This window comes from Columba livia, chromosome 13 (genome assembly GCF_036013475.1).
Source record: "Columba livia isolate bColLiv1 breed racing homer chromosome 13, bColLiv1.pat.W.v2, whole genome shotgun sequence".
NCBI lineage: Eukaryota > Metazoa > Chordata > Aves > Columbiformes > Columbidae > Columba > Columba livia.
The window spans coordinates 9,474,026-9,496,356 of NC_088614.1; the positions used below are offsets into that span (position 1 = coordinate 9,474,026).

General features: G+C 41.2%; 2 protein-coding genes across 2 annotated transcripts; one reads left to right on the top strand and one right to left on the bottom strand.

The window, feature by feature from the left end:
• The first annotated feature begins 4,620 nt into the window (after positions 1-4,620).
• MPHOSPH6 (M-phase phosphoprotein 6) lies at positions 4,621-12,608 on the top strand. Its single transcript, XM_065028887.1, has 5 exons — positions 4,621-4,842; positions 8,389-8,501; positions 10,066-10,156; positions 11,147-11,244; positions 11,673-12,608. The coding sequence occupies exons 1-5, from the start codon at positions 4,792-4,794 to the stop codon at positions 11,818-11,820; spliced, it is 501 nt and encodes a 166-aa protein (XP_064884959.1). The 5' UTR covers positions 4,621-4,791; the 3' UTR covers positions 11,821-12,608.
• On the bottom strand, positions 11,788-22,077 carry LOC102085619 (arylamine N-acetyltransferase, pineal gland isozyme NAT-10). The gene is made up of 3 exons (XM_005504747.4): positions 21,441-22,077; positions 16,644-18,991; positions 11,788-14,479 (listed from the first exon to the last, which is right to left on the bottom strand). The coding sequence occupies exons 1-2, from the start codon at positions 21,460-21,462 to the stop codon at positions 18,114-18,116; spliced, it is 900 nt and encodes a 299-aa protein (XP_005504804.1). The 5' UTR covers positions 21,463-22,077; the 3' UTR covers positions 11,788-14,479; positions 16,644-18,113.
• Between the last annotated feature and the right edge of the window lie 254 nt (positions 22,078-22,331).

The following is a 22,331-nucleotide window of genomic DNA, read 5'->3' on the forward strand; positions in this document are numbered from 1 at the left end:
AATGACAATTTAATCAATCAGAACCAGCCCTCCTGAAAAAGAAAAGGAAAAAAAAAACCTTCAAGCTTTCATGCAATGTGAGTGGTTGAAACCATAAAAAGGTTCAATCACTGTAGAACAAGCCTGCAGCATCAATGTTTATTAAAGTCAGGGGAGCCATTTATTGACCTGGGAAACAGCAAAGCACCAGCAGCACTGCTGGATTGCATTTTTATACTTAACAAACGGAAGGCTATGTTTTCCTTTTCTCTTTTAATTGTGACTCCACCAAATCCAAAAAGTTAAAAGCCCCTCAGTTTTTAAAGGGAAGCAAAGAGAAGGAGGCTCCACGCCGTTCTTCAGTCGTTGTCTCTGCTCTGACTTCTGGCACTGGGATATATCAAATCACTGCAACACAGGATCAAATTTTTAGGCTTATCCATGTGCCAGCAGAATGACAGACTGGTGTGTGTTCCCCCTGCCACTTTAGGTGATGGCAGAAGATAGGGAGCTTCCATCACGAAGCTGCTTCTTTCTGTAATCAAAAAGGAATTACTGTATTTATTCACATAAAGGTCACCCTGCCACCAGGACAGCCAGAAGCACTCAGAACAAATGGTCTTCTCCCAAACCCACAACGGGCACTTTCTCCAGACCAAGACATCTCTGCATCGTTCTGGAGATTTTGTAACTCTGTTTTGCTACAAGACCATTTTTAAGGCGCACCTTTTCACGCTGCATATATCGTAAACCGCGTGAGGCTATTAAAAGGAAAGCATCAGCAACGTGAACCGTGCTTATGGATCTGTGTTACCCAAATTAGAGGAGCTGAGCTTCTGCTTCATTCTTTCTATATCATTCCCCATCTGCAGGAAAACTTGGGGTCAACCAAGGAACACCGGGCAGGGGTTTAAAACACTCTGTGTGTGTCATCTGCCGCCTAAACCAGTGCCAGTGCCTCAGCCGATGTCAATATGCTGCGTGTACTAAAGGCTCAGAGCCTGGTGGGAGCTGGAGAGATAAAACCCAAGTCCTCCGCTTCAAGACCTTGGAGAATTTCACACTATTTCTGTACAGAGCACAGGGTACAAAACTGCCTTTCTGATCCCACCCCGTCGTACACAGCACTTCACGCCTCCCCTTTTAGGTTTGCAAACAGACCTGCGGCACCTCTGCTTCTCATTTTCTTCTCCTCATTCATAGAGAAAAACACATAATATCCTTACTTAAAACATAGCGGAGGTGTTAGACGCAAATTAATGACTCACCTGTCATACTATAAGAATTTTGATATTTGCAGGAGAAAGAAAAAAAAAGGCTTCAAGTATTTTTAGAGCTGCAAAAAGCTGCTTCAGAATTCAAAGATGGCTCGTAAAAAATCAAGCCAGCACTAGGCTGGTGTTAGGTTTGAGACACCCATGTTGTGCTAAAATCACAATACTGCAAGAATATGAATAAATAAAAAGGTTACAGAAAAAGTAACCCACAAGTTCCCTCAAATTAGATCCCATTGGCATGAAATTAGTTCACAGCTGTCTCTTGTGTGGCTCCAAGAGAGATTACTTCTTAAATAATGTTAATGACAACTTTGATTTGACTTCTGTAATTACTAGAGGGAGAAGGGACCACATTTTCTAGGAAGAAAAACCTTTTATCTGCTCGTTTAATGTACAATCTTTGATGAGATGGAGCTCCTTTCCCCTGAGTTATTTGCCTGAGCATTTTTGTTTTGAAAAATGAATGGGTTTCCAGGTTGAAAGCGGAGCTGCTGTGCAGCTGTCAGAGCTGTGGGAGAGGCGTCTAATTGTCATTTACAATGACCCTTGATTCTTCTCCTACCTTGTCTCCTCACCATCGCTCCACCTCACAAGCAGGTGTATTTACAGGGCTGGATTCTACTTCCACCACAACCAGTAAATCACAAAAAAATTCTCTTATAATCAATGGAGTGTCTTCAGATTTACCAGACAGTATAATCTGGTCCAAGAGACAGCTGATTGTTATCTATAACCTCCCCATCCCATTCAAGCGATGGGAGATGTAATCCAAAAATTTTCTTCGGATTTTTTACTGCCAAAATACATCAAATTCTGTGGCAGCCTTTTTGCAATCTCCACTTTTCTAAATAAACATCCCACAGCCTGTACTGCCTTTACTGCAAAACGCTTCTCCCTGCTTCAGTGGGGGCGGGTTGTTAGTCGATGTGCCGACACACGAGACAAACAGCAGCAGCATCTCTGTGCAAGCCCCTGGTGTGGCACGAAGACGTGGGGTGCAATGGGGCTCAGGCTGTGAATCCTGAGCTCCTGCTCACTGGGAATAATCCTCGTGGTTAGAAGAAAAACCCTTGCACTGTCCCCCTGCCAGTTAGACACCGCATGGCATTGTAAATTATCAGACTCAGCTCCCAAAGATTAGAGTTGGTGGCATCACGCTCCTTCACATCAAAGGTATTGGGCGGCTGGTGCGTGCAGTGGCTGCATCCAAACAGGCTGTAAAAAGCAGCGGCTGCTGGAGAAGGGGCTCAGGAATTGCTGAGCTGGGTCACTCTGCAGGCAGGATGATGGGACAGGAAAAGCTCTCATAAAGGGCAGCAAGCAAAGCCGGGCACTGCCACAGCTCTGTGCACTGTAACGTGTTTAGTAGTAATCACTCAAGTACATTACTGGACTGTAAATCAACTGAAACTGCTCAGAAAAAAAGCCCTGAGTGACACAGAAGGCCGTGCAATTAAACACAGGGCTCCAATTTCCAACAAAAAAGCAAATACGTTATTAGAATGCATGGCAAATAGAAAATAACACCAACAATGGTGAGATTATGGCTGTACTGTGCCATTATATTAATTAACAGCTTTCCCCTATTGGTTTGGTCACTAAGATTCAAACATATTCATTCTTTGATGCACATTTGTATTCATAGAACTTCAAATTTCTTCCCAGTCTTCTTTTGTTGGAAAGGGTTGATGGCTGTTAACGAGAAAATGAACAGAGAATGACCTAAACATGATGGGGCCAAACAAAGCTGGGTAGCTCCCATAGTCACAAAGAGACTTTCTCGCTGGGGCCTTGACTTTCAGAGCAGCTTCGACTCATTTATGTAGCCTGAAAATGAAGGTGCCTTGCCTATAGGAAAACTAAACACTTCCATGCAGCATTATGACTTTGCCTTAAAGCGGTCGTGGCCATTTTAACCCACCGAGCTTTCCTGTGTAATAAGGACGCCTGGATGTGGATAATTCTTCCTCCTCCTTTCCCACTGCAATCAGGTTTTGCCCTTCATTATATGTTTTTGTGGAGTCTATTAGAGCATAAATCTTTAGAGTTCTTCAAGCTTTGACCTACATCTTGCATATACGGGAACTTTTCTCCGTAGATTGTCTTTTGGAGCAAACCAGTTCATTAAAGTTTTGAACACTAAACCCTCACTCTTATTGCTTTATCGCCTGGTTTATGTGCTGAACGTCAAAATGGGTGTCAGAAATCTGATTTATGAGGATATATACAGAAATTGTGGTACCTGCTTGTGACTGGGAGTCAGCTGGAAATTTCCTATCAGCATTTCCTGCTCAACTACACGGGCCCAGCCTGGCAGCCCAAAGGAAGCACTGCCAAGATTGAATTCAAATATCACAATTCAGGACTAACAAAGCTTTGAAGCTTTGTGTAATATATTTGAATTTATGTGCTTTCTAGTTTTAATCACATTTGACCACTCTGTGGGCTTTTTGCAAGTAAAAGCCAGTGCTGATTTTAAAAAATGAAAGCTGAACAAGTGAAGCAGTCTCCAAACGCCAATGAGAGATAGATTTTATACTCTCTTTCCTCCTCTCTTTGAAATATCAGAAAATTATGGATGCAACCGTAATCCGGCATCACTGCAGGACGTACAAGTGTTGATAAGAAATCTACCATTCCATACTGAGATTTATCTCCTGCTCACACACCTGATCTCTCTCACCCCATACAACTGACTGTTCAGAAAAGTTGAAGGGGGGAGTGGTGTTTTTGTTCCGTTGGTTTAGTTTTTTTGTTTGTTTTGTTGTTGCAGAGGAGCGGTTGAGGGAGCTGGGGCTGTTCAGCCTGGAGAAAAGGAGGCTGAGACCTTCTCGCTCTCTACAACTCCCTGAAAGGAGGTCGAAGCATGGATGGTGTTGGTCTCTTCTCCCAAATAGCAAGTGGTAGGACAAGAGGAAATGGCCTCAAGTTGCACCAGGGGAGGTTTAGATTGGATAGTAGGAAAAAACTATTCACAGAAAGGGCTGTCAGGCATTGGAACAGGCTGCCCAGGGAGTGGATGGTGGAGTCACCATTCATGGAGGGGCTTAAAAGGCATTTAGATGAGGTTCTTAGGGACATGGGTTAGTGCCAGAGTTAGGTCATGGTTGGACTCGGTGATCCTGAGGGTCTCTTCCAACTGAAATGATTCTATTATTTGTTTGTTTTTTGTTTTTTGTTTATTTTTTGGGGGGGTGTTTGGTCGTCTTTTGGTTTTGTTTGGTTGTTTCTTGTTTTTCTGTTTTGTTTTGTTGGGTTTTGTTTTTGTTGTTTGTTGGGTGCTTTTTTTTCTTTTTCTTTTCCTTTTTTTTTTTTTTTAAATTATTATTTTTTAATGTTTTTACACCAACCATGCGCCCTCCCCTCTCCCCGCTGTTCCTCCGGGGTTGTGCAGCGGCCTGTCCCTGCAGCCGCGCCCCGGACGCGGAGGGTGGAGCCGCGCGGCCGCCCACTGCCGCTCCTCCTCCCGCGTGCGCGGCCGCGGCGCTACGCAAGCGCGGGGATCCAGTGAGGCCTGCGGGCAGCGTCGGCCGCCATGGCCGGGGAGGTGAAGACCAAGCTGTCCAAGAACCTGCTGCGCATGAAGGTCAGGCGGGGGCGGCTGCGGGGCCCCGGGGGCGGCGCAGGGAAGGAGGGGAGGGGAGGGAAAGGCCCTGTCCGCGGTGGAGCGGGGAGAGGGCGGCCGGGCCCGGTGGTGCTGCTGCCGGAGAGCTGCCCGCCGCGGGCCCGGAGCCGAAAGGCGGCCCCGGGGCGGGAGGATGGAGCCGCGCCGGCCCCGGGCTGTGGTGGCCGAGCGGCGCTGTGGGCCGGCGGGTCTCCCGGACAAACCATCTCTTGTTTGGTTGGTTTTATTGTGTCTGTTTTTTTGTTTATCCACACACCTGGCCTGGTGTGGAGCATTTCCCATGTCTACACCTGGCCAGGCAGCGTCTGCCCTGCTCTGACACACGAGTGTCTCCTGCCTCACGTTTTACAATACGTATCTATTTATCTTCAGCTTCGGTTGGCCTTTCACTCTGGCCTGCAGCTTTCTGGGCTGTTCCCTTCCAACTTTTCCAGCAAGAAGCGATCCCAGAGTTGTCACCCAGTGTGGAGCTGGTTAAACACTGGCAGGAGGTCTCAGGGGGTTATAAACTGCGGGGTGCTGGAGGGTTTGATCCAGGAAAGCAGCTTCATGATTGCAGCAAAAGTCTCGCCCAAGAAAGAGCCAGCTTTGGGCACCATTTTAGAATCTTTACGTTCCACTTGGTTTCTCTGCAGTTAGGTTGCTTATTGTGAATAAAAATGATAAGACTTCTTTCCCCACCACACACACATTAACATTAAAATATCAGTGTTGTTTGTATTACTTGGGGAGCTTTTAGTTTTGGGAAAAAAAAAAACAGTTGTAGTTTGTTTGTTTGTTTTTACTGTGTCTTTTTTTTGTCTATCCACACTGATGTCTAATAAAATACCCAACCTGAATGGCAGTATTAACTGCATTTCCCAGCTCATAAATGCAAGAGCTGTTGGTGACATCATGACGTGCCTATTACCTTGGAATTGTGAATCTTATGTCAAGTCCGATGTGAAATTAGTCTCCGCTTACTGGCTAATGGATTCTGCTTCACGTCATGTACTACAACACCTAATTCAGTAGAGTACGTTCTCCTGTGATTGATGGCTCTTTCTTGCTGGAAAACAACCAGTAAAAGCTGAGTTGCCATTAATTTTTAAAAAAGAATTTAATATTCTCTAAATGTTTACAACTTAATATGACAGGGCCTTTGTGGCTTCTTGCTTTTGGTGTTATATTTAACCATTTTTTACCAATGTATTTTTATGGGGCTATATTTCAGACACTGACTAAAAGTTTAGCTGACTTCAGTCTTTCACGTAAAGCGTACTCTGCTACAGATGGTGGAATATTTATCCCAGGTAACAAATGCTGCTAATGAAAGACTAAAACGTGTGCACAGAGGGAACAGAACACACCTTGCTTCACTTTCAAAAGGAAGGAGATGCTGAGCTTGGTTACCCAGCAGTGTATGGCAGAGTAAGACTCCTGTAACCTGGATTGCAGCATCGTTATTTTTTCTTAATTTTATGTAATACTCTCTTTTAAAGTGAAGTTTCTGCTCCTGTTTTCTGCCAGTTTATTAACCCTCTGGAGATTTCAAAAGCCAGTCCTTAGGCTTCTTTCCTTGGAAGGCTGTGGAGAACCAGCCTGTGAATGTGCTGCTGTGACATTTGCAGGTTTGCAGTGTGGGCAGTAGTAACCAGCTTTGAAGAGATTAGTAGGTTTTGAAAAGGTCATACACACATCTTGCACTTAGTTTTTTCCTTCTGCAGATTATTGTTTACAAATGTTTTAATTAATCCTTTAGCAGCTGCTTCTGCAGGTACTGATAAGGTGTATTAGGGATTCAGTGGGTGGGTAAAGTGGCACCCAAAGGTGACCTGTGGTCAGGGGTTGTGTTGTGAAGACTATTAGAGTGAAGTGCTGGGCCATGTGTGCTCATCTCTTGATGTTGAAGGATGTCTCTTGCTTTTAGATCTTTCATCATTTGATCCAGGTCTCATTGCTTGGGGAAATTAATCCAAATAACTACTTAGTTACTGACTTACATACTCTAGCTACCACAATGGGTTTATTTTTAATTCATCCATGTGTGCTTGATCACATATTTTTTATCTAGTTATTCCTGTAGTAATCTTTAGGAACATAATCTTTAAAATGTAATTTGAAATTATTATTTAATTGGATGCTTGTAGCAGAACTCTTCTTATTGAGATTTCTGTCTGGCTAACCAATTTTCTTGAGCAATATGGTTTTCCACATGAAAGATTCCCTTATTTTCCTCAAGAAGATACTGTAATTTTAATTGGAAAGCTTTGACATATTTTGGATTGACTCAGAAAACAAAAGTCAATTTTTCTTTCATTAAAGATCTTGTGCAAATGGAGGCAAATAGCAATAAAAATGGAAAATGAGACACTGGCCCTATATTGGCTTTTACTTCAGAGTTTGGTTTGCTTGGATGTTTTGTACAAACTGAAAAGGTGTGGGGGTGTATATTATAAAACACATCTATATTACCTGTATATTTTAAGTAAGTTCAGTAAGGCAGGTTTTTTGTGATGCATTATTGGGCTTTATCCCCAACAAAGCCCATATAAGTCCCAGTCTCTGTTGGTGTTCCCCACTGGCACGTTACCTGTCAGCCTGCAGGTTTATCTAAATGCAGAAATGATGCTGTGTTAAACAAGAGGGGTAAAATTAGTTGATCGATAGAAAATTCGTCTGCAGTGTTGCACATGGAGTTATGCTTCGATGAAAAGTGATTTTTGTACATGTATAAGCTGTACTGGTAGATTTGCTGCTAGCTGGGAACTACATTGATATAAATGTGAATCTCTGACAGATTCAGTAACACTTTCCGTAGACTGTAAGGGAGGTCTCAGCTCTGAGGGATGCGAGAATATAAGGATTCTTATGAAGAGTTCTGGTTTTTTTCCAATGTGTTTGGTGAAATGGGTTAACATTGTTGATACTTAAAATTGTCACTCGTTTCAGGCACCTGACTGGAGAGAAATGGAAAGGGATGTTTTATACATATCCAGTCTGTATTTTTGCATTCACAGCAGTTTGTCATCGTAGGCCATGACACATGTCCTCTTGTCCTCCCAACTGTGAGACATTACTGTCCATATCTGCCTGGTCCCATCCTCTACCAAAGGTTATCACCAAGAAAACAATTTACAGGAACCTCCTTGTATTGGGGAAAATTAGCTGGAACTTTGGTGGGTCATCCACCAGAAGGTAGGAGCTGGAAACATCTTCCTCTAACACAGCTGGATACTAAAGTTACCTTTTTTTTTTTTTTAACCCTTTTTTAGGACTGTCTCTTTGGAAGCGCAGATGTAGCTGACTGATTTCCAGTAGATGGTTGTGATCAGCAGTTGTTTGCTTTTCCATTGCCTGTTTGCCCAAATTTAGTCCAAACCCAGAGAAAAATCACAAAAAACATTTCCTTTTTATCAACTGTTAAATATTCTGTAGTTGGTGATTGTCATCCTGTAATTATCACATGTTCAGTACATACTAATGATGCAAAAAACTGAAGCTGTTTGTTTTTGTCTTTATTTTTAGTTCATGCAAAGGGGTTTGGATTCACAAACTAAAAAACAACTAGAAGAGGAAGAAAAGAAGATAATTAGTGAAGAACACTGGTATCTCGATTTGCCTGATCTAAAGGAGAAAGAGTAAGCCTGTGTCCCCTTTTGTACTTATCGTCATTGGATTGTTGTGGAGTGGGAATATGATATAATTTTTTTTTCCTATAAAAGAAGTATTATTAATAACCAATTAACAGAAGCAAAAGTAGTGACAGACTGACATTACAGATTTTTTTATTATTTATTTTGAGGGGTGTTCTCAAGGTTGCTTAGTGCAGTTTAACCTACTTTCTTTTCTTGTGTGTGTTGTTTTCTTTCACTCACAGTTTCTTCTAGATGCACGTAATTAATTTCTTTCAGGCAAGGACTAATTCATTCATTGCTGCTTTTTCCCTTCATTTGAAAAAAGAAGCTTGAAACCTTTTGTTAGTAAATTCAGCTCCAGTCACAGATTTAGGTCCATTCAGGACACTTCTGTCTTCTTGAGTCCAACTCACTTCAAATACTGTTTTTGAAATAGGAGAGATAATGGCAAAAATAAAAGAGAGCTTAGCTCATAAGGAAGAAAATGTCCAGTCCTGCTATTTAGAAAGGTGTTTTAACTAAAAGAGAACTACTTTTAAAATGGCTTGATTTTTGTCCTTTTAAAAAGGACAAAAATTCCATTGAGGGAGAACACACGTTATTTTTTAAAAGCTGGGATCCAGGGAATTGACTAGCTGAAAAAGTTCATTGATAAATTATTTTCCATTACTGTTGGTGGATATGACTAAAAGGTATTTGAGCTTCAGTTACAGCAAGGAAGGTTCAAGCTGGACATTAGGAGAATTTTTCTAACAAAGAGGCTATTGAAGCACTGGAATAGGTTGTCTAGGAAGACACTGGGTTCTTCATCATTGGAAGCCTTTTGAGGACAGGTTAGATGGAGCTCTGCTGTTTGTGGTCCATGTTTAACTGATCCTACCTTGAGGTAGGTGAGCGAGCTTGTTCTCTTCAGCCTAACTTCCTATGATCGTAGGAATTTGTTTTACATGGGAGATGAAGAGGATAAGGGAAGAGGTGTGAGGAAAAGAAAGATGGAATGATTCACGGAAGTACTTTTATCTAACGTGTGTATTATGAACACCTCAGGGTCATGTTTCTTTTCTCGCTCCATGCTCATTAAAAGAGGAAAAAAGGAGGGAGAAAGGGGAAATCTTTCTCTGCTGAACAGAGAATTACACAGTGTTTTATATCCTGACAGACTCAACTAATGCCAGGTCTAACATCACAATGAAAAATTAATTAGAAGCTTTTGCTGGTATAGTAATGCCACCTGGAGAGTGATATTTATGTGGTATTTTTATTCTGGCACAAGCATTAATGTAGGTAGAATCATACCAGCAAAGAATGCTTTTTGTCAGGAGAGCTAATTTTGCTTGTGGAACTGGCACAGCTTTACTGGCAAAAAGTATTCCTTTGCACTCCAAGCTGCTTGTATTGAAAGATTTATCAGAACAATTAAGCTTCAGAAAGTGGTTGATGGTTCAAAATACACAATGGTTTTGTTTATTTGTGCGGGGGGAAGACAGCAAATGCGTTTTGCATTTGTTTAATTTGATTATTTTAAAGCATGCTGTTTGACAAATGCTGGGTTTGGGGTTTCATGCAGGAGCTTTATAATAGAAGAGAGGAGCTTTATGCCATGTGAGGATCTACTTTATGGCAGAATGTCCTTCAAAGGATTCAATCCAGAAATTGAGGTACTGTTTAAATGTTCTGTTTTGAGCTGGTCTTGGGTCAGGATTGAAGCCCTTGGGATGGGGATCTGAGCCTTCACACTGCATGCTGTTTGGCCTTTCATCCTCCTGAGTACAGGAAACTGTGATTCGAACCAAAATGTTGATCAATGCCGCATCTGGTAAATAGAAGCTTTTCATGTCCTTGTGTCGATGATCAGTAATTGCATGACTCCTGCAGATTTTCCCTTCCTGAAGTGAGGAAACTGGCTCACATGCTGCTCACCAAAACAATAGCTCACTTTTCCTCCTGCCGTTTAATTTAGAGTCCAATCCTACAAACAATCAACCCTATTTGTTCAATAGTTACTTGTGTAAGTAAGGTCTTAAAGTTCCAGAGGAAAAATTCTGGGTAAGAGAGTCTTTCATTCCTTTCTGCCATGATTCATGGTGATAGAACTGTACGGAGATGGTAATGAAAAGGTTACCACTGAACTGAAGCAAGAGGATGAAGGTGTAAAGACCAAGAGGTACACAAAAGGCTCAGCAAGGGGATTTTTTTCATTATTTTGAACTTGCTCTCATTGTGACTTGGCATATTACTGCGTCATGGTTTTTACTTGTAGCTTATTGTAAATCCTTGCAGACATTTTTCCTTCTTAACAAAACCATTTCAAGGGCTATGTGCTAACATCACAATGAAAAATTAATTAGGTTCTAATTCTCTGGTCTCCTGAAGATATCTGCCATGCCCTTGAATAGCACCATTCACTGAAAACCCTGTCTCTGTGTTGCCTCTTTTCCCAAAGGCAAACTCTAAGCTCAGCTTAGCAAGAGGCAGGCACGTTGCCTTTTTTCCATGAGTTTTTGTAACAGTATTCTCTAGGCTGACTGGGAACAGCAAATAATTATTAAATTTTACTCTTTTATGCATTTCTCCCAACCCGTGAATTGCAGCATAGTTGCCATTGTGTCAGGGCTTCATGTTTAAGCTATTTCTTACTTCATTTTCAGAAGTTAATGGTCCAAATGAACTCTAAATGTAAGGAAGAAGAAATTGAAGAGGATGATAAAATGGAGGCTGATGTGTCAGATGAAGAAATGGCCAGAAGGTAAGTTATATTTTATGACATAATCAATATTAAGTAGGAATGTGATATGTTACTGCATTATATGTGGGGAAAATAAACCCTGAAAGCAAACAAACGAACAAAAAAACCCCAGAAATGATACTTCACAGAACTGATTTTCCAGGAATTCTGGTGCGCGCTTGGTGGAATCTTCATCGCTTTGGGGGGTAAAATACCTTGTAGGGGTTTTCTGCCCTTTGATATCCAGGTCTTCCCTCCTTGTTCCAGGTTGCTAACAAACCTATCAGAATGAATGTAATGTAGTAACTGATCATGTAGTACTGTATTTCTTAAGCCTCTGATTACCATTTTTTTTACAACACTGAAGTTATTTATTAGATTTATTATTTGCTCCAATGAAATTTTCTCTCATTTTAGTAAAAGCCGCACATTTTTTATTATCTTTACAGATATGAAACATTAGTAGGAACAATAGGGAAGAAATTCTTGAGAAAAAGAGACCAGCGTGTACTCCAGGATGAAGTTGAAGAGGATGTGAATAGTAACACAATACCTAGCAAAAAAGCTAAGAAAAAGTTCCTAAAACCTCAAGATTAATGTCAGCTGCACAACTAGAGCTAATAGAAATGTTATCTACCAAATATAGTACCACAAAATGGAGATGGTTGGGAGTTTTTGCTATTTAACGTGAAGGATAGATTTGTAAATCTGAGTCTGTTCTCATTGAAATTTCCACCATCCACACGACAAACATTTTTCGAAGTGGATGTGTATATAATGGATGTCATACATCCTTTCCTCTCTCAGCAGCTTTTAATGTGTGGGGCACTAATCCCATCAGCCTTTTTAAATGTTGCGCATAACTAGATGGAGTGTCACATGCAATTGAGAGCGACATTATTTAGAATTTATGATAACATCTGAAAGCACTATTTGGAGTAGAGATGAGCTTTGTCCAATCCAGTAAGGCAGTTTGGCTTTCATTGTGGTTTTTATTATGAAAATGAAAACCTTTGCTGTCTTCTAATTGAAAAAAGTCAACAGAAGCATTTGTCTTTTTTTTTTACTGTGGTGAAAATAAGATGGAAAAGAACAGAGATATAAATCTTGACTCTTTTTTTTTAATAAAGCCTATTTAAAAATAGATGGGTTTGTAGTAAAACTTTTTTTATAGAGCAAGCCAGATATTGGGCAACATTTACAGTTTGATGCTTGAGCAGATTGTGAGGTTTAATTTCTGTCTTCCTAAAGAAGTTTGCCAATCTTGTCTCTTGTTCTGAAAAAAAAATCCAATCTTTTAATTATCTAGGTCTTGTCATAAAAGCATAATAATGGCTTCAGAAACATATTTGAAAGCCGAATAAAAAATTATTTTTTGTGGTTAATGATTGTGGTTTAGGTAATTTAATCTAAACAATGACGTTTAACACCATCTGATAGAAGAAGTGATCCTGTTTTGCGCTGGCCACAGATGTCCCCTCCCCAAATATTAGTTGACTGCACTGACTTTTTCTGTTTAGCATGCAATGGAACCATCTGAAGTAATGACTTCCAACAAGAAATATTTCTTCCTATTCCTTCCTTTCCCCAGCTGGATGTCTCAGTTACTCATCCTTAATACTGACTCTCTGGAGAAAGAGGAATGTGTTAAATTGAAGCAAGTGGTGGCTATTCTGTCATGGACACATGAGGCTTTTATTTTTCTTCTTTTTTTAACAACCGAGTGAAGCAAGACATGAAACTCTATTATATAAAGAAAGAGACTGGGTGTCTGCGGTATTTTGCATGTGATATATGAACTATAATCCATATATCAGGAGCACCTCATTAGATAGTCAAGATGGATCACACATGGAAAGAGAAATATACTTTTAACCTAGGAAGGAGACCTCATACAGGTGGAAAGTCTGTGATTCATGATCTGAGATAGTTTTTCAGAGCTAATTAAATGCTACTGGTTCAATTACTTAAAACCTGATCATATATTATTGCTAGCTGAAAAGAAGTTAATGATGGTAAGACATTTTTATTCCCATGGAAGATGTGACCTGAGCTAAGAAATGATTTATTGTTGGTCATCACAAGAAAAACTCAGATTGTATCCCATTATTCTTTCTTGCTTGTTAGTAGGAAAAAGATTCACTTCCATCTGAACACATTTCTTCAATGGAGAGAGAATTTCTGCGCAGCTCCACTGGGTCATTGAGGGGGGAAGGTGTGTTCTAGTGAACTCCCAATAACCAGATGTCACCACAGTTGCACACCCTGAGGGACTGGACTGAAGAATGTTCAAGTGGTGCCATGTAAAGGAGCTTTTGGGTAATTTTGATAACTATTAGTGGCTTGGGTGAAGTCTTTCTTTGCCAAGGCTCTATGCAGAGAGCTCTCTTGCTTTGCAGAGTTCTGTTCAACCCAATGGGGAGTAATTTTGCACAGTTAAAGGGTGTTCTACCATACATTGGTTCTTCATTTCATGTCATTTCCTGAGGGATGGCTGGAAGTGTGAGTGGCATGGTGTGTGGCTGGTAAGAGCTTGGATGAACTTTCTAAAAAATCCATGATTTTGGAATTTGGGAGGGGGAAAAGGGTGGTTCTTGTGTTTGCTAATCATACCCAACACCAACTATGATGAAATGGTAGATTTGGTTTATTGTTTTCAAATCTGGGTGCTCTGCTGTTCACATTTGCCTGATGGGTAGGTGAGCTATTGAAATGATGCAGTACGACCAACTACTGATTTTTAGCACAGTTCATGGGAGTTTGTAAAATGCATCTTTAAAAGCACTGTTCATAGCGCAGTATTATGAGCGAGACAAAATTAAAATCAGCCCTAAATTATTTATTTACATGTACTTTAAGTGCCCAAAGTGGCAAGCAGGCATTTTATGATGGGATCTTTTAGAACACTTGTCTGTATTTCCACCCTTATAAATACATGTATATATCTATGTATGTATTTTAAGTCTGGCTCTAGCTTCCTAGGCAGGGTGGAAACATTCTGCTGTACAAAAATCTGTGCTTGAACTACTGCTGACAGAGGTGTGAAGTGTAGCAGTGGAACATTCATAATGCAAACCCACATTAATTCAAGCTTTCTTGGCTCTGACACGGTCTCAAATGCAGATGCATTTTCATGTGCAGCTTCCTAAGCTGTAGAACTTTCCCACGTGGTCTTATTTCTGAATGAAAAGCATTTCTTCTTCAATAAAAGCAAGTTGGGTAAGTAGGAAACATTTTCGTTAAAGAAAATGGCTACCTGCAAAAATTTAATGGGTAAAGAGTTAGCAAACATCAGAAGTGATTGTGCCTGTTACATTAAGGTACCTATTAAAGGGAACAAACGTGTGTTGTAGTTCATGCTCACTGGCAAATCGCAGTGTTAAGATTAAGCAAGTCTCTTGTCAGGTGAAGTTTTGTCTTTCCCTTTGACTAGCTGACAGTGTGTATTTCTGTAATAACTGCTGATGTTGGAAATTATTGAACAACTTCATCTTTCTTGCTGATGTTTCTCATTTTGTTACTTTTATTCTGCTTAGTATTGGGTCTTAAAAAGCCCAAGACCAGAGTCCAGCTGAAGTGAGCTATCGTGTATCCTCCCTTTAGTAATGCATGAGCTGATTAGACTTTGATTCTTTGGGGAGGGGGGAGGATGTTCAGTGGTGCTGTGGAGTTCGAATCATGTTTCACAGAATCATAGAATGGTTTTGGTTAGAAAGGACCTTAAAGATCATCTAGTTCCACCCCCCCTGCCCTGTCAGGGACACTTTCCACTGGACCGGGTTGCTCAGAGCCCCGTCCAGCCTGGCCTGGAACACTCCAGGGATGGGGCATCCACAGCTTCCCTGGGCAGCCCGTGCCAGGGCCTCATCACCCTCGTGGGGAAGAATTTCTTCCTTATATCTAAACTAAATCTACTGTTTCTTCTGCTATATGTCTTGTTTTCTAGTAAGACACTCCATTATACCGTTCTACAATAGCGCATGACTGTTGCTGCCATTGGGCAGTGTGTGTGTGTGTGTACAATGGGCAGCTGGGATGGGATTCTGGGACTCAATCCAGCATTCAGACTTAAAAAGAAATTGTCTCGTCTTTCTTTTAATTGGAATACCATACTTGTAAATCCTATTTGGAATTATACAAGTCCTGGGTGGGGGGTTATAAACTTTTGTTCTGCTTCATTTTAACAACAGTCAACAACTAAAACTGCAGATAGCTCAGGCTCTTGTTAAACCTTTCTCAGAGTATTAACGAAGCACAGTGGTGGTGAAGGATGTCAAACATCCTGCGTTTCCCTTCCGCACATCAACACAAGTTGCTCTGAGAGCTGATGCTTTAAAGACTTGGTTGTTTCTTTTCAGTCGGAGAGAGCACCTCCCTGTACAATAATGCCTTGCTAATGGAACCCCAGCTTGAGGCCTCTGGATTTGTTCAGGTTTGTTTGGTTTTACACCATCTCAAACCTTTGAGGCCTTTTGGCTCTGGCATTCACACCTCAATAACCTGCTTTTGTCAGTTTTGGGGGAGGTTTAGTCAAACTGTGAAACTGTTCCTGAGCTGTATGTGTTGACATTTCCTCTTGTGATTTGATGCTGCACAATGAGGACCTGGTTATAACGGTCACATTGAGAGGAAAAATCCTGCTCAGAGAGTCTTTACCAACAAGTGGAGTCAGGGAGAGGGTGAAGCTTCAGTTGTTGGCAGCTCTGTAGATTTTTAGTAACTGAATAGTAGAAGGTGGAGTCTGGTTATTGCAGCCACAGCTAAAAATGCCGATAGGAATCTGTAGACCTCTGTCCTAGAAACCCTTGCACACCATAACCTGAGTGATTAACCTGGGAGCAACAGCAGGAACATCTGGGGAAAAATATGGAGGTAAAATGAGCAGTGTTAACGGCTGTCTTGGAGACAAGAGGCAGCAGCACCACAAAACAACTAGTTCATTGCAGAGAGCAGTATGGTTTGGTGGCCTGGGTGAATGCAGACGGGAATTTCTGTCAGCCAGAATGGAGGTGGTGTGTGGTTCAAAGCTCATAATGTTCCTTGGGGGTCTTGGGAATACCTCGGTTTGATCAATCATCTAGAAAGGGGTAAAAACTCATAAAGGGACCTTAGTATGAGAAAATAATATGAACAGAAATTAGAGAACAAGTCCTTGGTTCCATTATTTATAGAAAAACTCCATTCCTGCCTCAGTAAGATCTGTGTCCCACATCACCTCCGGGTTGCCCCTTGGTTACTCACCCCTGTGCAAGTGCAATGCACCCAGGCCACCAGCTGCCACCACAGTTGGTCATCGGGGAAGATTTGGCACATGCCACGGCCAGCCCAGAGCCCAGCACAGGAAGCGACACTGGACCTGATCACCAAGATCATCTTCCTCAGCCTACCAGCTCCTTTTCCACGAACCTGTAAGAACTTACCATCTCCAAAGCTGCTGTCAGATTTTGTTCAATATTGGCCTGTTTGGTTTAAAAACTTCGTGGTGGGAAGGGTTGACCAGCAGATCAACAGCATGATTGACCAGATGTCATTTACTTCTCAAATGATGTGTGCAGGAGTCAGGCAGCTGTGGGGAGAGGCTGTACTTAGAGCAACTCTTTATATTTTTATTTTCCTTTATTTATTTTCAGGTATACACTTAAAGAATTTGTGAGATTTATGATCAGATTATGTATTTGAGCAAAAAGGTACACCACAGTGGGAGGAATCAACATTTGACCAGTACTCAGGATTATGACAGACTGGGGAGAAAGGCTGTTTTTCTAGTGTTACTGTACTTTTTGATGCATTTGAGGCTATTTCCCTTTTCTCAGTGGATTCCTTGTTTGGGCTTTATGAGGAAAAAAAAATGGGGAAATGTGATTGTGAAATAATTCTAAAGAAAGGGATTGCTTTAGATTTGGTTGGCTCCTTGTTTTTTTTCACTTTGATACAGATGAAATGAACTCACTTGTGACACTAAAGCTCCTGTGCTAAGTGGTACTCAGGATAGCTGTATGGGCTCCTATATTTGCTGTACACAAAGAGGGCAAAATGAAGAGTGGAGTTAGCTTCATTGTTCTACCTTTGTTATACAAATAACTTGCACTGCTAAAAATACAAAAATTCCACTCCTTTTGGAGTAGAAGTAAATCTAAGCCAGTTGTGTTGTTGAAGCACCATTCACCCTTTATAGGATGGTTACTTATCAAAAGCAAAGCTTGTACATATCTCTGTAGAGCCCATCAGCCACAGTAATGCTGCAATATATACAATTTGCGTCACTTGAAATTACGTACATACCAAAAATTACTTTGGGCAATTTTCTGCAGCAATGACAAAAGGGATGCACATGATGATAATTTTCATTTTGTACTATTTTTTATCTAAGGCTGATGGTAAAAGAATTACGCCTCCTAATGCTCCTTTTGAAGATGACATTGTTTTACTTATATTAAAGGTAGAGATATGAGATGAGCTGCAAGTGGTTAAATCTTGTGAAAAATGAAGTTTTAAACGTGTACTTCATTGTCTAAATGCTCATAGATTACTTTTCTCCCTATAATAACCATAGAAAACGTGTTGGCAGCGTCCCACAATTAATAATCCATACTCATGTGCTATAGGCACTCCAGAATTCCCTAGGCATATTTATTACCCAAGTTTATATCCAGATTCAAATCAGATAATACATTTGCACAAAAAAATGGAACTGCAGTCATCTCAGAGCAAATAATTCTATCTACCTGGCTGAAGAGTCTTAAATTCCTGATTTTTCCCGGAGTGAAATTCACTTTAAATTAGTATTAATCTATTTTTTCTTCAGTTGCCTGCAAAAGAATCCCATAATCTTACAGACAGTGGAAGGTACCATACATACATGGCATTATTGTAGCTTTTTTTCTGGTCATCTAGATTGTGTAAAATCCTTTGATGTTAATCGGGACAAGTTTTCTATCTAAGGTTATGTCGAATTTCTCCTTGAGGGTTTTTTCCACCTCTTCATCTTGAACAGTTACAAATTCCACCAGATCCATATTTTCCTTGTAGTTGTATGTGGTCTCAGTAAGTGTCCACCCAATTAGCGCTCTAAAGCCATCGGTGGTCTGAAGGGTGCAGATGGATTTCTTTGTAAAGAGGGAATCTGGAGAGGTCTGAAGGTACGTGCACTGGAAAGAGAAATCTTCCACTGTCCGTGGCTCAAGACTGAACATATAAACTTTCCGACACTCTTTATTCTCCAGAAGGTCAGAATTGGAGAAATTTTGGTTGGGGATATATTGTTTCCGTCTCATTTTCTCAAGGTACCAGATGGCGTTTTTTTCCGTGAAGCGAAAGACACCAGGAGCCTGGGGCTGGTCTTTCCCCGACACGAGCTCCATCGGTTGCCACATCTGATAGGATACACCAAAGCCTCCGTCAACAATATAGGCCTTGCCATCAATAACGACCTTCACAACGAGGTGGGTCATGATGCTGGCGTATGCATTTTCATGTGGATTAAACACATACGCTCCCAGAAAGCTGGTGTCGTACCCCAGGTGTTTCAGGACCCAGCCCAGCAGCTGGTTGTTTTCCATGCACCAGCCACCCCGCTTCCTCCGCACAATTTTGTTATAAACGTGCTCCAAATCCAAAGTAATTTTCTCCCCGCAATGGATGCTGAGGTTTTCAAAGGGAACAGCACGGATGTGGTGCTGGAATATATCGGTTAAGGTTTCCAGATCTTGTTTTTCGAGGGAACCTTTATAGCCAGTTCTTGCAAAATACTCTTCAAGGTTCATGTCTCCTGTAAAGGAAGGAAATGCATTTTGGTTTTGTTTCTTTACATCAATGATTTACAATGCTGTGAAAAACTACCCAGGCTGCTGTCAGCGAAGATACTTTAATCTACTGAACCTCATCTGAGCGGCTTTTAAAGGAAACAAATATTCATATCAAATGGTTCCCTGAGCAAAGAACAGCAGTGCACGTGGGGGTTTGCTTTTTGTCTCAGAGTCATCCCTGTGGCAAACACCTGGTGCAATTTCAGCTTGGTCTGCGGTGGCCGCAAAACGGGAATTTGCCGTATTTGCATTGGAGTTAAGAAGAAATGTAAGAACACATGCTAGGGAGTATTCAGGAGGGTCCAAGAAAACCAGTCTAAAGGCACTGTTGGGTGAAAGGGGTGTCAGTGGGGCAAGCAGTGTCACCTGCTAGTTGGAGGGAGGATAATCTGAGGATTCACATGTCCCTTTCAGGAGTCTGCCACCGATTTGGGTGACGGTAAGTGAATTGCTCTTCTGTACATGTCACTCTTCCACCACTTACAAAAAGTGAAAATGATACTCCCTGCACATTTTATAAAGTGTCAAGTTTTATTCAGATAATTATAACTGAAAACAAACCTCTGACCTTTGCAAGAGTCGCAGACCCCTGAGTCTCTTGTCTGCTCTGCGTGTTGCACAAACTCATTTTGGTGTTGGATTAATGAATCTGAATGGAGGTGAGTGACCTAAAAGACAAATAGTACATCTCTATTCCCCACTGTGCCCCATGTCTCGCAGGGTGCTTTGGAAATGAGGGGCTGCTTTGCATCTCTCTAGTCTTGGCTTTTCTCAAAACTCACTTTACCCCTTCCAGAGGAGGTGTAACTGGGAATTAGGGAAGCCTCATACAGTGTATCCCTGGTCCGTCCTGCCTCAAGCAGTGCCAGCCTACCTTGGTAGGACTCCTCGCGAGTCGTGCTGGGTGAGGAACCATTTGACTTATTTTCTGCCTTCTAATACTGCAGAAGGTCATGCAGAGTCATCTGGGTTTGGCAATGGCCCATCACTGTCTGCTGGCCACCGTTATGAGCTGGATGCTCTGTAGGTATCTGATAAATGTATCAGATCTACCTGTAGATCATCTGCTTGGGTATGGAGCTGGGCACAAAATGTTTTAAAGGCTTGAACCTTTGCAAAGAAAGCCCTAAGCACTTCAGCAGCCTGGAGTTACTGCAAATATTTAGCTTCTTGACAAGCCCCAAAGCTACTTGGAAATCTTTTGTGCACACAGTAAGCTGAGGTTTAGGCACTTAATATTAGCGACTCAGGAAGACTACTGTATTCAGATAAATTCAGCAGTGAACCGCTGAATGTTTACTGCAAACTAGAATTTCTCAAGACGATTTTCAGTGACAGATTTATGATGTGCATATGCATGGTATAGAAGCAGCTGTCCAAAGTGAATGGAGAGCCCCGTCAAAATCTGCGTGTTATCTTCTACAGAAAGGAATTCAGCTTCCAGTGATATTTAAGTGTATTGTTGGAGGATATTGTCAATGTAATATTTGTTAAGTAGAACATAAGCCTTCTGGCACTTTCTTCTTTTGATTTGCAGAATCCAAGCCTATGCCACCCTACCCACTCAAATTGTGAATGCTAAATAGCTCACACCAGCATAAAGCTGGTTCTCGAGTTACATTATTTGTAATTTCTCTCTGCAGCTCTATAATATGATTGATCAACTTTAGATCCTGACTGGAGGAGATGAAAGCTACTGTTCTTTTGAATTGTGAGCAGAGCAGATGAAAAGCTGGATACTGAAAAGGGAGTCCCACAAATGTGGCAATGATTTATGCAGAAAGAAACATCAGCAGAAGAACTTTGAAGAACTATTTCTAAATGTGCAAATGAAGGTGCTCATACAAAAATTTTCCTTACCAGGATTATACATACTATCAGCAATTCCACTGTTAATTACATTATCTCTCTACTTTTATCCTGCTAATTCAGAATGTGAAACACAGTTTGTAATTTGGGGGGGGGGGTCGGGGTCAGGTTGTTTTTAAAGGACAGTTATTTCATTACCATTAAGCAGAATCCATTGATTATTAGATTCGTTTTTCCCTTCCTTTCTCTTTGCAATGTTTTAAAATAATGTTAGAAAGCTAAAACAATAACTTCCAACAAGAGGCTGTAGTTCTACATCTCTATCTACCATTGTATCTAAACAAAAACTTCTCTCTCATAGCCAAGAGAATATCCTCCTGGGGTGCAGAAAGATGGGAGAATTGAAACTGCACTATCCTTGTTTTGCCCTCTTTAAGAGCCCATGTTTAGCAAGTGATAATTTAGCTCTATATCCACACATTTTTATAATGTTTTTCCTAAAGACAATACTGCTTATGCTATTGCCCATGACCTTTACCACCATAACTAACCCAGGTTTGTTGCTTGGATTTTGGGGGAAAAATTTTAAGAAAATAAACTTACCTCTTAAAATAGCCTTATGCATTTATTGATGTATTCAGCTTCTGGATTGTTTATTCCTGGGGCAGCAGTCAGAACAGCCAGGAGTGGACACAAATCATGAGTCTTGGCTTCCTCTCTGAGCTCTGCTGGCCCTCACTTGTGAATCTTAAATGCTGAGAAAGGGCAGAGTCCACTCAAAATGAATGCACATTTTTGGACTTCACTGATCCATGAGCAAATTAAACTTTGTTTCTTTTCTATTAGTAGATGTTTGTGTTTTCCCCTGGTTAAGACTACACTGAGCTTGTTTTCTTTGTAAAATAATTACAGCAGATAGTTGCAAATGGCACCATAACCTTTTAAAATTAAATGATCGTTATTTTGCAAGCCAGCGCTTTGTGGTGGATGATAGTTATCTGCTTCCTTGTGGGTGCACTGACTTGCCAGGGTATTGCAGGCTGGCTGCTCCCACACTCCACAGATGCACCAAATGACCCTTGTTTGCCACAAAGGAACTTTTTTGATCTACTCAAAGCTTCCGCTGCTGCAGGTCATTATTTTGGAGCTGCCACACCTAACAAATACCATGACAAATATTTATGTGCACAAAGTAATGCATTTCCTAACACTTGGTCTTCTTTATCTTCAAAGTGTTGCAGGGCTGTTCATTTAATTCTCTCCCCATCAAGCCAATCTGTTCTTCATTTGACGGAGATGGAAAGTCAGAGGTCCCTTTTGGGAAGGCAAAGAGCCATTGGGCTGCATCTGGGAAAGTACCTGAGTTTTAGGCACATCAGGTGCCCTGTGAGTCTGTGGTTGACAAACACAAGTGTCCGAGTCTTTCCTTGGCCAAGGACGGATGTTTTTCTTCACCTTCTTTCATGACACATCCCATACAGCACCTGCCACAGG